This window comes from Peromyscus leucopus, chromosome 13 (assembly GCF_004664715.2).
Source record: "Peromyscus leucopus breed LL Stock chromosome 13, UCI_PerLeu_2.1, whole genome shotgun sequence".
Classification (NCBI taxonomy): domain Eukaryota; kingdom Metazoa; phylum Chordata; class Mammalia; order Rodentia; family Cricetidae; genus Peromyscus; species Peromyscus leucopus.
Genome location: NC_051074.1, coordinates 48,653,464 through 48,670,023, shown reverse-complemented (window position 1 = coordinate 48,670,023; position 16,560 = coordinate 48,653,464). Strand labels below are relative to the sequence as shown.

Here is a 16,560-nt window from a genome sequence, read left to right as displayed (position 1 = left end):
GTGTTAGCCCAGTGATATTGTAGAATCAATAGTTATACCCAACTTCTGTGGGTCATAGCAGGCATCTTCTCTGTTATCCACACTTCACTGTCCTGCTCTCCCCTACTTCCTCTAGAGGGTGTACCTGTACATCCTCCAAGTTGCTCTGTTAACACAGATGGACAGATTAAATCATCGGACAGAGGCGAACAATTCGGTTGGTCTTTTAAATTATAAGACCTTATGTCCAACATTTGTTTTTCAAAACTTACCCTAATTTGTTTTAGACTCACAGTAGAAACACTAGTCCTTTTATCTCCTATTTGGCTTTCTGAATCTTTTGTAAAGTCAAGAAAGCCAGATGAGGAAGTACTTACATATGTTCACAAGTATGCATGCGTGTGTGTGTGTGTGTGTGTGTGTGTGTGTGTGAGAGAGAGAGAGAGAGAGAGAGAGAGAGAGAGAATGTGTGTATAGTCTTCCACTTACAGTGACTGCCAGTTAATTTTGAAAAGTCATTTTAATACTCCTTTTTCTCATATATCAGATTCATGACATTTCTGATAACTATAAAATTATACAACTTTATTACTTTTTTAATAACAGTGGAGGTTCTATGTCATGATATGCTAGAAGATTCCAGCCTAGTTTGTGCTTGCTTTACATTACCTACCAAATGATAAATTGCTTGAGGCTAATTGAGACTTCGTATTCACCCATTCTCTGCCAGACAAACAGAATGTTTTATTTATCACAGGTAGTCATGGACACACTGACGATGATTTATATGAATTCACTGTAATTTGTTGCGTGTCTTTATCTAAAGCAAGATTAATACACTAATGGACAAATTAGTGACGGTTTGGTATGCATATCAGTCCTTCAGAGAAATCTGGAATGTTTAATGACAGTGTTTCGTTCCTTTGTGTTAAGCCAAACCAGTGTGTCTTCTTTACATAATTTTCATCACATTGTTTTCTTAATATGTGGAGACAGTGGGCTTTGCCGTCTCCACGCAGTGCCTGTCTGATGCTCCTCTTCGGCGTAGGATGGGCATCTGAGCCTCATTTCTAACCTTCAGTGATTTTACTAAATTGTAATGATTGTGAGAAAGCACAGGACTGTTGGCAAATGTAAGGGTGGCAGCTTCGTGGAGAGTCAGTTCACACTAGCTCCTCATGTTGGGTTTTGGTTTGCAGTTTCAGTCACGCGGGTATGAATGTCGGGATGCTGTAAACAGCTGTGATATCACGGAATACTGCACTGGAGACTCTGGCCAGGTATGGAAAACTGCATCTGAGCTCCTCTCTTGTGCGATGCATATTTTAATTCCTTCGATAAAGGCTGCATGTGTGGACCTGTTTTGGTTTCTTTATTTGGCTTTGTTTTCTAGGTGTTTCTAGCTTTCTCCCATACTATTACTTCAGGAAGTCTGGTGTAGTATTTGGGGATTTTCATCTCTTGTCTCTTTTTTCTAAATTTCCCCCTTCATAAATATTTTTAGACGATTTATACTCAACTCATAAACCTTTTTCCTTAGGCCCCCCACATCTTATATGCTGTCTTCAAACATTGTAAACACTTTTTTTTTTTTTTTTTTTTTTTTTGAAAACAAGTTTTGGAAGGGAGCTGATGTAGAAGACCAGGAGCAAGCAGAGCTTCTAATTCCTTGTCAGCTGCCAGTGTCCCCTACGGTCCTGCTTCTCGGCCTCTGTGCTTTGGCACGACTTTGGTCCATTAAAGTGGTTATAACACTGTAATTAATATTGACTTCTTGAATTCCTTTTTGTATAATTTTTGCAGCTTTTTTTTTTTTATTTATAACATGTTATTTTATGTCCTTATTTGCCATTCAAATGAACATCTGTTGAGTTGCTTGCCAAGTACTGCTGTAAATGCCAGGATGTGGAAGGCAACATGATTGTTGAGTCCTTGCTCTAAGTGAAACTTAGGTCCTGTTGTGTGTAGCGCGAGGCAAGTAAGTTAAATATATAGAGATAGGTGTATGTTTACAGTAAGGTGCTGTGTAAAGAAGAGTATGGTGGGACATTAGGTTAGAGGAGAGGGTATTGCAGTAGCTGTGTTAGTTAGGAGTTAGTTTGTAAACAGCAGCTGCAGAGGCATGGCTTCCATGGACGCAGTATAAAAGGCAGGGCTGCAGTTTAGTACAAAATGTTTCCAAAGGATGCCAGAGTTCTGGCTGGTGGGACCTGTGTGCCACAGAAAGGATTTGGGATTTTGTTTGACCTTCATTTCTTTCTGATGGGTCTTCAGAAGGCTTGCCTGAGCTAGTGTGTGTGTGTGTGTGTGTGTGTGTGTGTGTGTGTGTGTGTGTTTCGTTTTTTCTTTTTTAATGATCACATGACAGTGCAAGAACTGTGGATTCTATCTTTCACAAGTGTAACAATCCTGACATACAATTTGATTGAGTTGTTAGTTTTACAGAATATTATGATTTTCGTAACTGCAGTATATGCCCTTGGCTCTCACGTTCAGTCTTCTTAGAGGACTTTCAATCTTTAATTCCTGAATTGCCGTGGCATTTACTGGAAATGAGGTTTTTAGAATGAGGATGCTGGGGCTGGGGAGTGGTTTGGTGGATAAAAGCTTCCTGTGCAAGCCTGAGGGCCTGCCTGCGTCTGGGTCCCCAGCATCCCCGTGAAAGCCCATGTCATGGCACAGCACTGTAATCTCAGCGTGGGAGGCAGGCACAGGAGAATTCCTGAGCAGCTAATCGGAACTGGTGGATTCCAGGTCAGGTGAGAGACCCTGTCCCAACACACAGATGTGGAGAGTGATAAGAAGATACCCAGTGTCAACCTCTGATCTCCACAGGCACACATGGAGTTGGGTGTGCACATACACACCACACACACACACACACCACAATACACATGTGTTCTTACACTATATACACACATATACACAAAAGTCAAATAAAATAGGGCCTCTTTGCTCAACCTATTTTATTGTCTAAGAAATGCAATTGTTTTTCTTTTTACCTGATGTATATTTGGTGGAAACCATACCGTTAAATTCATCTTTCAATGGCACATTAGAATAGAATGTTATTTTATTAATAATTTTAAAATCTGATCATCAGAATGAACCCAAAGTAGGTGGTTGATGTAGAAGGACAAAAAAAGCCATAATATTTTCTTCTATTTGTAAGGGACAATGGATTTTGAATTTATTGATATTCAGAGTTTTTATGAAAATAGAATCTCTGCATCCCATGGCTGTATTATGCCCTTGTCTTTTTGACTTCATGTTTTTAGTTAATTTTTTTTTTTTTTTTTTTTTTTTTGATTTTTCGAGACAGGGTTTCTCTGTGTAGCTTTGGTGCCTTTTCTGGAACTCACTTGGTAGACCAGGCTGGCCTCGAACTCACAGAGATCCGCCTGCCTCTGCCTCCCGAATGCTGGGATTAAAGGCGTGCGCCACCACCGCCCGGCTTAGTTAATTTTTATATTAGCATCTACTGATATCTCTGAACTCCTTTTTCTTTCTTTTAAAACATAAAAAATAAAATATAATAAGATAAAACAAAAACCATCATATCAAAGTTGGACAAGCCAAGCCAACAGAAAAATAAAAGGGCTCCAAGAGAAGGCACAGGTTTCAGAGACTTCCCACATCTGGGAGTCCTGTAGCAGTGCTAAACTGAAAGCTATAATGTGTACACAGAGGACCTGGTGCAGACCTGTGCAGGCCCAGAGCTTGCTCCTTCAGTCTCTGAGTTCAGATGAGCCTTGCTCAGTTGTTTTAGAGGGCCTTGTTCCCCTGAAGTCCTCCAGGCCCTGTCTTCCCCACCCCCTCTGCCTTCTTCTCTTCTGTTGAGTTCCCTGAGCTCTGAGGGGAGGGATTTGATGGAGACACCTCTTTTAGAGCTGTGTTGAACTTTTTTCTTTTTCCGTTGCGCAGTTTATGACGGAGCAGTCAATACTCAGAGCCACTGAAAGAAATCCTCGGCAAACAATACAGTGACATAACAAAGATATTTGAAAGCTGTGGAAATGGTCTCAGCAAGCACTAATAATTAGTGGGGGGTATTCCACAATTTAAAATAAGCACCATTGAAACCGCTTCAGGTGAATCTTCTAGATTCATAGATGCCCAAATCACGCAGATCCCCCAAAAGACAACCACAGAGACCCAATCCCATATAGGGAATGTTTGGAATGTCAAGCATTTCCCCTTAGATGCAGGCCCTCCCTGGGTGGGTTCGCTCATGGCCTTTTCTGGATTCTGGGTGTTACCTGCCAGTGAGCCTGTTACAGAGGCTGTGTCTGGGCCTCTAAACCTGTCATGGCAGCTGTGTGTGGTCAAGCTGTTCCCCCCACCCCCACCCTTGCCGCCACCCCACTTCCAGGTGAATCTGGGGTGCAGTGGTGCTCCAGAGTTTTACTCCGAGAGGAGTGGTCTAGATTTACTCCTGTTCTGCACACCCTGGGAGGATGAAAAAAGACTCAGATATTTCCCGTTAAATATTTCAGTGATTAGCAACTGCCCTTAATGATTTTTTTTTTTTTTTTTTTTTTTGAGGCAAGGTCCTATTTTGCAGCCCAGGCTGGCCAGGATCATTCCATTCCTGCTTACTGCCTCCTGACTGCTGGGATTCCAAGTGTCTCAGGGACTTTTCTATTGCTGTGATTGCCGTGACAAATCCCTTGACTGAGACAAATTATAGAAGAGCCAAACCGTTTTACCAACTGGGGACCGAGTATTCAAATCTGTGTGCCCATGGGGCCTTTCTCATCCAGATCACCACAGCAGGTGTTCACCGCCACACCTGTCTTAACAACTGGCTTTCCTTAGCCTAAACTAAAAGCAGATTGATTAGAAGTCGCCTCACTTGTAGCTGTGACAGCTTATAATGAGGGCTATTTTGTGTGTGTATGTGTGTGTGTGTGTGTGTGTGTGTGTGTGTGTGTGTGTGAGGAGAGCAGTCTTCCATTTTTTTTTTTTTTGTTTTTTTGTTTTTGTTTTTCCTTTCCTTTCCTTCTCAAGACGTCACAAAGATGATGTTCCTGTTCTTGGAATGCCTTTTCCCCCCTCTCCCCATTTCTATTTGCTGTGGTTGTACTGGTTTTTAGGGTAAGTGAATAATTGATGATAGTTGATTAACGAGATAATGATTGTTTTCTGAGGGAATTCAGAGAGATGGAAGAGGCCACAGGGACCTCTGCTTCTGTAAAGTTTGTGTTAGTGTCAATCAAAACCTCCCTAAGATAGTCAGCACCAGGTGGAGCGAAAAGTCATGGTGGATAAAACCGTCAGGGGCTCCGGCCTTTAGGAAGATGTAGAACTGACTTTCTTTCTTTCTTTCTTTCTTTCTTTCTTTCTTTCTTTCTTTCTTTCTTTCTTTCTTTCTTTCTTTCTTTCTTTCTCTCTCTCTCTCTCTCTCTCTCTCTCTCTCTCTCTCTCTCTCTCTCTCTCTCTCTCTCTCTCTTTCTTTCTAAGTGTCCTGGAGTGTATCATTGCTCCTGGGAAATGCTGCATGAGTGCTCATCCTTCTGTGGCGAGCTCAATGCACCTCCCTAGGTGTGGGGCCTAAAAAGAACTCCATTTTACCAGTATGGGCGCTCCATTCATTTTCTTAGTCGGCTGGTAGTAATTGAGCGCCCACCGCAGTCCGGTGTCGCTTTGTGCCGCAGGAAAAGCAGCCAGAAAACCCTGCCTGCACGGAGCCCGTGTAATTGTGGGCACGGAAAGTGAGCCGACAGGGGAGGTATATGGATTGTCATTGGTGGTAGGTGTGGTGCAGAAGGAGCATGTAGGAAATGGGGGACAGAGAATACCAGCATGGGAGGGACCGGCCGCCTTAAAGAACGTGGTTTAGAGAAGGCTCTTTGAGAGGGTGATGGTTGAGCGGAACCCCTAGAGAGAAGATGGCGTCAGCCTTGCTGTAGTCAGGCAGGGGGCTGGCAGCATGCCTGGCGTGTCATAGGAGTCCCATCAACTATTGAGAGAGCTGGGAATGAGGTCAGGGAGATAATGGGGTGTGGATGGGAGAGGCAGACGCGTGGAACTTGGACGAGAGTCAGAATTTTTAAGCAGGGGACCAATATGATTTGGTGTTTATGTTTTAAGGGATCTCTCTGGGAGCGGTACAGCGAACCGGAGTGTAAGCAGGGAGGCCTGGGTTGGAGATTATAATACAGGTTCGGATGATGGCAGCCTAGACCTGGGACTAAATGGTAGACGTTGTGGGAAAGAGTTGATGCTTCGAAGTGAATCTGAGGATTTGCAGTCACACTGGATGGTGTGTGTGAGATGAAAAGACCAACTGAGGGGGGGGACAACGACTGCTGATGAAGAAGGATGGAGGCTCTGGATTGAGGCCTGAGTCATTGTTAGGGTGAAAAGCCATTGGCTGAGAAAATAGGGAACGAGGAAGGACCTCCATGCGTCTCCCTATGTTACTTACTCCTTGTCCCATATTCTCTTTCAACATTCCGGCACCTGACCGTTCCCGCACCCTCTCAACTGTGAAAAAAGTGTAACTTCACTTATTCTGGATAACTTCTGGGTAAAATGAAGTGCACTTTAAAATGGTGTGATAGATAGTTTTGCTAAAGAAAAAAAAAACCCTACTTCCCCGTAGATTTTTTCTAGTACAAGTCTGTGGTTTGAGAGGTCAGAGATGTCACAGTGGTACAGCACTTACATTGATTGCATTGTGGTTCAAGACTGTTTCTTCTGCTTCTGCAAAGTGTCCCATAGGCACATGTCACCATGTCACATGCAGATTTGACATTTACAAGGAGCTTGGAGAGGTCTTGCAAATTAGTTCTTAATGTGTCCACTCCTACACAGCCAGCTGATTCACTGCCTTCGCTGCCCATTGTCGTCCCTTCTGCTTGTAGCTTTTTGCCAAGTGAATGTTATTTGTTGTTTAGCCCATCTCCCGGTAAACAGAGAAGCATGAAAAGAATTAACTGCATGGAATTTATTCATTTTAGTAATGATAGAATTAAATTAAACAACCTATTAATGGAGTTGTGTGTTTTTCTAAATGGTCCTAATTGTGCCTTTACTCTCCCCCTCATTTTTATATATTAAATGCATTTTCTGAAAGGCATTTTATATACTGCACATCAACTAAAAAGATAATATTTTTCAGTGCCCGCCAAATCTCCATAAACAAGATGGCTATGCCTGCAATCAAAATCAGGTATGCGGGGCTCTAAGTGAGATTTCAGTGTAATTTAGAAAGGATTAGTGCTATTTCTTTCCTCCTTTTGATAATTGTAACTTTAGAAGGAAATTTACTAAAGTAAATTGCAGTGGGGGGCTGGTTCATATCAGCTTTATTTCATTCTGAATATTACATGCATTTCATCAACTGACAAACTGTCCAGATTGAAAGAAAAGAAAAAGGAATGTAATGGCTCCTGAAATGTAATGGCCTCTTCTTTGCGGAGTTGTGACCACCCTTAAATAATTTTAGCCGGTCCATGTAGCAAAAAGATGACAATCTTTTTATAAGACTTTTCTCAAGTCAGTATGCGCGACCCCCACCATCCACATATAAGAGAGGCTAAAAGTCATTTTGGTATCTTCTGCAGAACAGTGCAAATATTTGTTCCCCATGAAAATTCAAGTTTCAATCATTATTTTACATTTAAAGAGCTCTGCTGTTCAGTGTGCCCTGAGCTTTTCAATTTTAACGCGGCGGATCTTAGAGTTCTTACATATTTGTGTTTCTTATTGGCGGGTCTTACAGTTCTTCTTACGTGTTTGGGTTTCTTATTGGCCACTGTGAAAATGCTTGAGAATGGGATGAAGAGAACTTTGTGGAACTCACCCGGAAGGGGACCTTGCAGTCAGAATTGGGGGGGAAAGTGGCCCTGGGGACCCATGACTCAGAACATACGTGCTCTTTCTCTCAGGGTCGCTGCTACAATGGGGAGTGCAAGACAAGAGACAACCAGTGCCAGTACATCTGGGGGACAAGTAGGTTACATTTCCTGCCTGCTAGTCATACCCAGTTTCCTTACAAGCAGGTTGCATGTCCTGCCTGCTAGTCATACCCAGTTTCCTTACAAGCAGGTTGCATTTCCTGCCTGCTGGCCGTACCCAGTTTCCTTACAAGCAGGTTGCATTTCCTGCCTGCTGGCTGTACCCAGTTTCCTTACAAGCAGGTTGCATGTCCTGCCTGCTAGCTGTACCCAGTTTCCTTACAAGCAGGTTGCATGTCCTGCCTGCTGGCCATACCCTGTTTCCTTACAAGCAGGTTGCATGTCCTGCCTGCTAGCTGTACCCAGTTTCCTTACAAGCAGGTTGCATGTCCTGCCTGCTGGCCATACCCTGTTTCCTTACAAGCAGGTTGCATGTCCTGCCTTCTGGCTGTACCCAGTTTCCTTACAAGCAGGTTGCATGTCCTGCCTGCTAGCCATACCCTGTTTCCTTACAAGCAAGTTGCATGTCCTGCCTGCTAGCCATACCCAGTTTCCTTACAAGCAGGTTGCATGTCCTGCCTGCTAGCTATATCCAGTTTCCTTACAAGCAGGTTACATGTCCTGCCTGCTAGCCATACCCAGTTTCCTTACAAGCAGGTTGCATGTCCTGCCTGCTAGCTATATCCAGTTTCCTTACAAGCAGGTTGCATGTCCTGCCTGCTAGCCATACCCAGTTTCCTTACAAGCAGGTTGCATGTCCTGCCTGCTAGCTCTACCCAGGTTCCTTGGCAGGGTTCTTCTCTTCCAGGCAGTGACAGGGGTACACAGCAGGGAGTGACATGAAAGAAAAGTCTAGAAAAGAAGGAAAATTAAAGAGATGGTATGAAAACCATGCCCAGGCCTGGGAGTATAACTCGGTGGTGGAATGCACAGCAGGTTTTGGGTTCAGTTCCCAGTAAACCTCCAATAATGATGACGATGGTGATGCAGCAAAAACTGTGGAAAACAGATACCCAAGTGAGACGTTGTCATGGAAACCAAAGTGTCTTTCATCGGCTTTGGTTGGCTGTTAAGTATGGGATGTTGCGGCTACCGGCAACCACGGGGCCCGGTGCCATGGTCACGGTCACAGTCTGACCACTTACGTGATGGCATGGTTCATTTTGTACTTTGCTAGTTTACCTTGGGAGAGGAACAGACTTGTTTTTTGTTTTTTTTCAGTTGTCATTCACTGTCTCAGTTAAATTAATGACAATGCAGGAATTTCCCTGGGAGCACACAGGTCCATGGTAACAAATCCCGGACACTGCCTAAATGCTAATGCACACATCGACTGGCTGACGTTTACAGTGACTCAACATTTTAGTTCATGAGGGCCACACAGGAATTGCCCTAGTTTGCTTTCTGATTAAAAAAACAAAAAACAAAAACAACAACACTGAGAAAAGCAACTTTGGGGAGGAAACGATTTATCTGGCTTATACTTCTGTATCATACTCCATTACTGAGAGAAGTTAGCGCAGGGCCTCAAGGCAGGAACCCGGAGGCAGACATTGAAGCAGAAACCATGGAGGGGTGCTGCTTACTGGCTTGCTCCTTCAGACTGGCTCGGCCTGATTCCTTATACAACCCAGAACCACCTGCCCAGGAGTGGCACTACCCACAGTGAGGTCCTCCCACATGAAGCATTTAATCAAGAACCCCCCCACCCCCCAACCCCGCTTGCTCACAGGCAGGTTTGATGGAGAAATAGTTTTTCAGATTGAACTTCCCTCTTTTGAGGTGGCTGTAGTTTGTGTCAAGTTGATTAAGAAACAAAACTAACCAGGACAGCAAGGCTGAGAAATGAGACTTCCTAGCTGGCTGAGGCTGGGTCTTCCAACGTGGAGAAAGAGGTCCTTTGAGTGATTTCAGTGTTTGACAGGTGTCGTTCATGGGGAAGAGTTACAGTCAGGTAAAGATAATAAGGACACAATGTGCCAGGCATGGTGGCTCATGCCTGCAACCTCAGCACTTGGGAAGTTGAGACAGGAGGATTACTAGTAGTTAAAGGCCAGCTTGGACTAAGTAATGAGTTCCAGGCCAGCTGGGTCGAAAGAGTAAGACTCCGTCTCAAAAAATAAAAAAAAAAAATGAAAAAAAAAAAGCCCTAACAACCTCAGTGGGCCGAGACTTTTAAATTAAACCTGAGTATTAACATAAAACAAGATTAAGAAGGCTGGAGAGGTGTCAGTGGTTAAGAGCACCAATGGCTGTTCCAGAGATCCCAGGTTCCATTCCCAACACTCACACGATGTCTAGCAACTGCCAGTAACTCCATTTCCAGGGGATCTGGTGCCCTCTTCTGGCCTCATTTGACGCTGCATACACATGGTATACAGCTGTACATCTGGGCACAACACCCATAGACATCAACTCCCCAACACACACACACACACACACACACACACACACACACACACACACACACACACACTATAATAAAGCAGGATTAAGAATACATATTTGTTTACTGTGTGGTGGTGGTGTACTTATTGCTGCCAGCGATTTTTCTCCCGGGTCACCTTCAAACCCACCAGCAAGATCTGCCTAGAGACTTCTCGTATTCCAGACAGTGCTGTGCTGGAGCGTTTTTGCCCTGGCTTACAAAAGCGGCTGAATTTTGGAGGTTTTGGTGAGCCGGTGAACGGCACATCCATAGCCTGGAATCAGCCCTTGCATGTTTCCACCATAGGAACCGGCAATCAAGAGTCCCCCCTCCCCCCCCCTTTTTTTCCATTTCCAAGAAGCAGCTGATGGACACTTTGTAGCACCCCACTGAGTGTGAGGAACCCAGAGAAGTAAAGTGTATTTTCTCCTCCCGTCCATCTCTGATAGAGGCTGCAGGGTCAGACAAGTTCTGCTACGAAAAGCTGAATACGGAAGGCACCGAGAAGGGAAACTGTGGCAAAGATGGAGACCGGTGGATCCAGTGCAGCAAACAGTGAGTTGGTACCCTGGGGCAGAGCCGTTGCTCTCCCAGGCTGACGCAAACACGACGTGAACAAAAAAACAGGAGAGCTGTGGGTGCAGTGTATGTATACCTGTGGGAAATGATCGAAAGATTAATGAAATAAATTCTGTTAGAAATAAAAAGAGATCAGTGTGAAGAGGAGGAAAAAAAGAGCATCAAATAAGGTATAGAGCTGTGGACATTCTTGTACATGTGGCTTAGTGCGTATTGTGTCCATATCTCTAGAGCCCATACTTAGCAAAACGATTGTCAGGTCACAGGGATGCATATTTTCACTGTCATCAGATGACATCACATTGTTTCCTAAAAATGGCTGTGCTCTGGGAAACCCTCCCATAATATATGCTATTTTCATCAATACTCGATCTTAACAGATTTTTTTTTTTTTAAACTTTTATCAGTTCTGGTGTGTGTGGATTGCTATCTTGGCACGGTTTTAATTTGCATTTTCCGAGTTATAAGTGGAATTTAGCTCCTTTCCAAGCAGATTTCCTTTTTAGTGAAGTGACGCTTCACATCTTTGCCGTCTTCTGGCATGAGTCATTGTTTATTGAACAGCTAGGCTGGAGGTGGGGGTGTCCTCGTGACAGGTGAGTCATTTTAATAATGCCACCAAAGATCCGAACGATGCCTTCCCTTCTGCTGTGCCATCTTTATAATGTTGACTTTTAAATTCTTGCCCTTGCGAATTCATGGTTGCAAGTGGATGCAAAAACCACACATTCCAAGGTAGATGGCCTGTCTTCCTGTTGTCTGGAAGTGTGACCCTTCCAGCAACTGTGATGTGGCTTTTCCTTACATCCATTTCTAGGAGGGCTGTGTTGATCTCAGTTCTAGAGTAGAAAGGAGGGATGCTCAGGACAGTAGACGTAGGGAACAGCAGTGCTGCTACTGACTGAGAATATTCTAGGCCTTTCTTTCAGGGGTGCTCACTTCTTTAGTAAAGCTGTGGTCCCTTGGCAAGGACAGTCATAGCTAAGCCAGAATGTCTGAGTGCTTTCATTTTGCAGTAAAGAGAATACTGAGAAATTTTAGGACCGGAGATAAGGGTCAATAGTTCGATTGCTTGCTTAGTATATGCTAGGTTCTGGGTTTGGTTCCCAGAACCACACCACGTAAACTAATGGATGTGCAGTGAGAGTTGTGGGTTTTTGAGCTGGAGTCTTCCTGTCTTCTGCCTTCTGAATCCTGTGCAGTGACGTGTTCTGTGGATTCTTGCTGTGCACCAATCTTACTCGAGCTCCGAGAATTGGTCAACTTCAAGGAGAGATCATCCCGACGTCCTTCTACCACCAAGGCCGAGTCATTGACTGCAGGTAACACACGGAAGTCAGGAGACGAGCGAGTGAGCGAGGGGAGTGTGATGATCACAGATTTCAAGCAAGCAAAAATGGAAAACACCAAAGATCTAAGATTCTCCAGTTTCATCTTTTCCTTTCATGTGGAAAACCACTTTTGAAAAGTAGTATATGGGTTTGCAAATGACAGTTACCCAAAATTGTAGCTGTTATCAGTAGTGAGACCTTTTTCCGAGTCACAGTCTTAGGAACAGAGTTATGTTGCAAGTGATGTCTCATACCCCCAAAGCTTGAGATTAGAAATCTTCAGGTCTTAGAAGGTTTGCTGGGATCCAAGACTAAGTATGGGATTTATGTTTCATTTATTCCCTACACACACAGACTGAAGGAAATTTTAAAAAGTTTGTGTGTCTATTTTATTAACATAGTAACCGTGGCTAATAACAGTTTACTGAAATAGCTCCACACAAGGCCACAGCATGAATGAATTACATCCACCCCGCACTGCGTAGTCTCAAACCCCTACTCTTCACTATTCCACTGTTCAGTCTACTTTTAAAAGTTTAAACATGTGTGAAGTGGTGTGTTGGGCCTATCTCTCTATGTGCAACCTAGTTCACACATATTCTGAAAACGACAGGATTTCATTCGTCTTTGTGGCTAAGTGATATTCTGTTATGTATACACCACATCTCCTATATCCATTTCTGCTGATAGGTTGGTTGAGTCTATATCCTGGCTATTGTGGTAATGCCACAGTAGACACACAGTAGTACTAGCTAGTATTTAAAAGAATCCCCCACACTATTCTCTTGAAGACGGTACTCATTGACACTCCCACTTTTAGTGTACTAAGGTTCTTTTTTTCTCTTTGTTCTAGCCAGTATTTGTAATTTTTTTTTGATGATGGCTACTTTAAGTAAATTGAGATGGCATCTCGTCGTGGTTTAAATTGCAGTTCTCCGAATCATATTGAACTGTCCTGTATTTATTGACCATTTATATTTCTTCTTTTGAGCAGTGATTTTTTTTTTACTTAGTGCTTTCAGTGTGCCTGCATTTTAAGTGTGACTGTGTTTTAGTTGGACTTTTCCACGCATGGCTTCCTGTCAGTACTCATAAGCTTTCAGATTTTGGAACATTTCGGAGTTCAGTGTTTTGGATGAGGGACACGCAACCTGTACTCATTTTTCCCCTGGTTAAAGTTTAGGAGCATCAGAATGTATCACCATTTGAATACTGTGTGTTTTACTTTTTTTAATTCTAATTCCAATTCAAGCAGTGTTTTATGTTGCATGTGTCTGGTTTACCTACCAAGTACCAAATCACAAACAGAAAATAGTTATTAAAATGTAGTTTATTAATGTTAACAAAGAATACTCCCTCCAGCATTTGCCCTTTATTTTCACTATCCTGGAATTTGAAACCACTTTTTTTTTTCTGGGAGTGAATTAATGTTAGAAATTATCTAAGAGTACTTCTTCACAATTGGATAATGCTGTCTTGGGCAGATAACTGCTATTTTTCCATCTTGTTAAATGGCTCTGAGGTAATTCTAACGAGGCCTTAGGCAGTAAGCTCTTCCTCAGAATGTATCTGTAGTGTAGTGTCTACCACCTTCTACATACAGAAGCACTCTTTCAATGTATACATTCTCACACGTCTTTAATAGCCTGGTTAAATTATGTGGTTATATTGCAAACTGCCGTATTTGTAAAAACATTCCGCAAGATTCCCTGCTAGTAATTATATCATTAATTATCATTCAGATTCTAATTGCCCCTGACTTTGAAACGTAAGAAGTATACATTAGTAGAGAAGACCTGGCATAGCTTTATCTTTTTAATTGTGATAGCTAACTCCTCTGGGGTGATAATAATAATTTTCAAATACCTTATTTTGCTGTTTTTGCTCACCATTATTTCCCTGGCATGCCGCCTTTCCCCCACAATGCCTTGGAGAACCAAGGACACGCTTTCTCCTCCTCCTTTTTACACAAACACCTTTCATTTAGTCTTAATATTGGAAACAACAGAAGAGCTAGAAGGTTCCCTGCCAATAATAGTTGTCCCTGATGATGTGTGTGCTATAATGATAATGAAAGGTAGTTTCTTTCCGGCACTCTTCTTAAAGATGGGTGGGAAGGAGAAATGGACGTGAAAACCCCTTGCTAGCTGTAACAGTCTCTTCTGTTTCCTGAATGGTGAGTCTTGTTTGTGCTGGTCCAGCGTTGTAGGTGCGGTGCTTACATTTATGTGGCTCCCCCTCTGCTTGCTTTCAGTGGTGCTCACGTAGTTTTAGATGATGATACAGATGTGGGCTACGTAGAAGATGGTACTCCATGTGGCCCATCCATGATGTGCTTAGATCGGAAGTGCCTACAGATTCAAGCCCTAAATATGAGCAGCTGCCCACTTGACTCCAAGGGGAAAGTCTGTTCAGGCCATGGGGTAAGTAGATATCAGTGTTAACAGCTTTGGCTCTTCATTATCTGGGATCCCGAGTTCACAGCGACAAGACAGCCAAATACAGCTATTTCTTACTGAGACTGTGTCGTGATCATCACCATTTTCTCAGTACCTTTATTTGCTAAAATAATTATTTATAAATTGATTTGATTTTGTTATTTCTCATATCATTATTGGTTATTTGTATTGATCACATTCTCCAGATATAACTTGACATCTATGTTAGTCAATAGTCTGTAGAAAAACAGGGTAAATCTTCTGTCTACCCACCTATCCATGTATCTATCCTCTAGCTAAGAAGATTTATTATGAATAATTGGCTCGCATAATTATGGAAGCTGCTTGCTGTTTATAAAATGGAGAGCTATGTAAACCACTGGTATGATTCCTTCTGAGTCCACTGACATGAGACTCAGCAGAGCTGATGGTGTATACCTGAGTGCTAGGGCTGGAGAAGATGAGATGGAGTGTCTCAGCTCGATCCCTGAAGGGAGGAAAGAGGTTGAGTTCCCCTTCCTCCTCTTTTTGTGTTCCACTCAGGCTCTGTTGGGAGTGCAATCAGCTCTGCGGAGTTCACTCATTTAGATGTTGCTGTCGTCTGGAAATGCTTTCACAGGCACGTCCAGAAATGATGTGCGATTGGGCACCCCACAGCCCAGTTAACTTGGCACATGAAATTAGCCATCACGACATCTTAAAAGTTGGAAGAAAATTGATAGGCTTCCTAAGGGACTGTAGACTCTGTGCCAGTATTTTTTTAATAGCACAAAACAACATAAGTTGTATTAGTGATTGACTTCCATCTCTGATCACACTGACAGGAGAGTGGATTGCAGATGAGTCACATGCATGTAAAGATGTTCAGTTACGCTTGGGCTGTTCTCATCCCCCCACCCCCACCCCCAGAAAAAGATGCTGTCTGTATTCAAACCTGTGTGTAGCTTTAATTTTGTGACCAAAGTGTTTGAGAATGCTGCCTTTCCTGGAAAACCTAAGTTTAACAACAACAATAATAATAATACCCAAATTATACAATGATTTAGATTGGACTTAGAAATAATGATTTTATAGATTTCAGAAATTAGAAAAATGGGCACAAAGAAACAGAGTAATAATAATAATAATAATAATAATAATAAAGGGAGATTCTGGAATGACGGTAAAAGGAACCCAGCATAGAGACCTAGGCTGAGGATAAGAATAAGGTGGATATGCTCAGGAAACTTCTCTGGTGGTAATGGTCAGCTGAGCAAGCTCACAGGGAGGCCCTGTAGCCGGGTAAGTTAGTCACTCTGCTATTGATACCACAAAATACCCGACATAAAGTTTCAGAGAGGAGAGAGTGGTTTGGATCACCGTTCGGGGCCACAGCCCAGCATTATGGGGAAGAGTGGAGGCCCGAAACTTACTCCTCATATCAGGTCAGGAAGCAAACACCCTGGAGTCTACTTTTTTTTTTTTTTTTTTTTTTTTTTTTGGGTTTTCGAGACAGGGTTTCTCTGTGTAGCTTTGGAGCCTGTCCCGGAACTCACTGTAGACCAGACTGGCCTTGAACTTACAGAGATCCACCTGGCTCTGCCTCCTCAGTGCTGGGATTAAAGGCGTGCGCCACCACCGCCTGGCTGGAGTCTACTTTTTCATTCAGTCCAGGGCCCCATTGCACGGGCTGGTACTGTGACCCACACTCAGGTTGGGCCTTTCCCCTACAGCTAATCCTTCCGGAAGCACACTCAAGAGACACCCCCAAAGGTGTGCCTTGCTCATGCCCTAGATGTTTATTACGACATTGAAGTCAGCCATCCTCTCTGGTGACTTACGAACATGAATTCAGGGGCTAGAGAGGGTTGTGGATTTCAGTTCTGGCTGTACTTGTTGACATCTCAGGGACTCTGGGTGGG

General features: G+C 43.2%; 1 protein-coding gene across 1 annotated transcript in view; it reads left to right on the top strand.

Moving 5' to 3' along the window:
• Positions 1–16,560, top strand: part of Adam23 (ADAM metallopeptidase domain 23) — a 147,971-nt gene that overhangs the window by 114,422 nt on the left and 16,989 nt on the right. Inside the window, 6 exon segments of the mRNA XM_028886680.2 lie at positions 1,179–1,259; positions 7,106–7,156; positions 7,875–7,938; positions 10,761–10,866; positions 12,093–12,212; positions 14,476–14,644. Coding sequence (XP_028742513.1) covers positions 1,179–1,259; positions 7,106–7,156; positions 7,875–7,938; positions 10,761–10,866; positions 12,093–12,212; positions 14,476–14,644 — 591 coding nt within the window.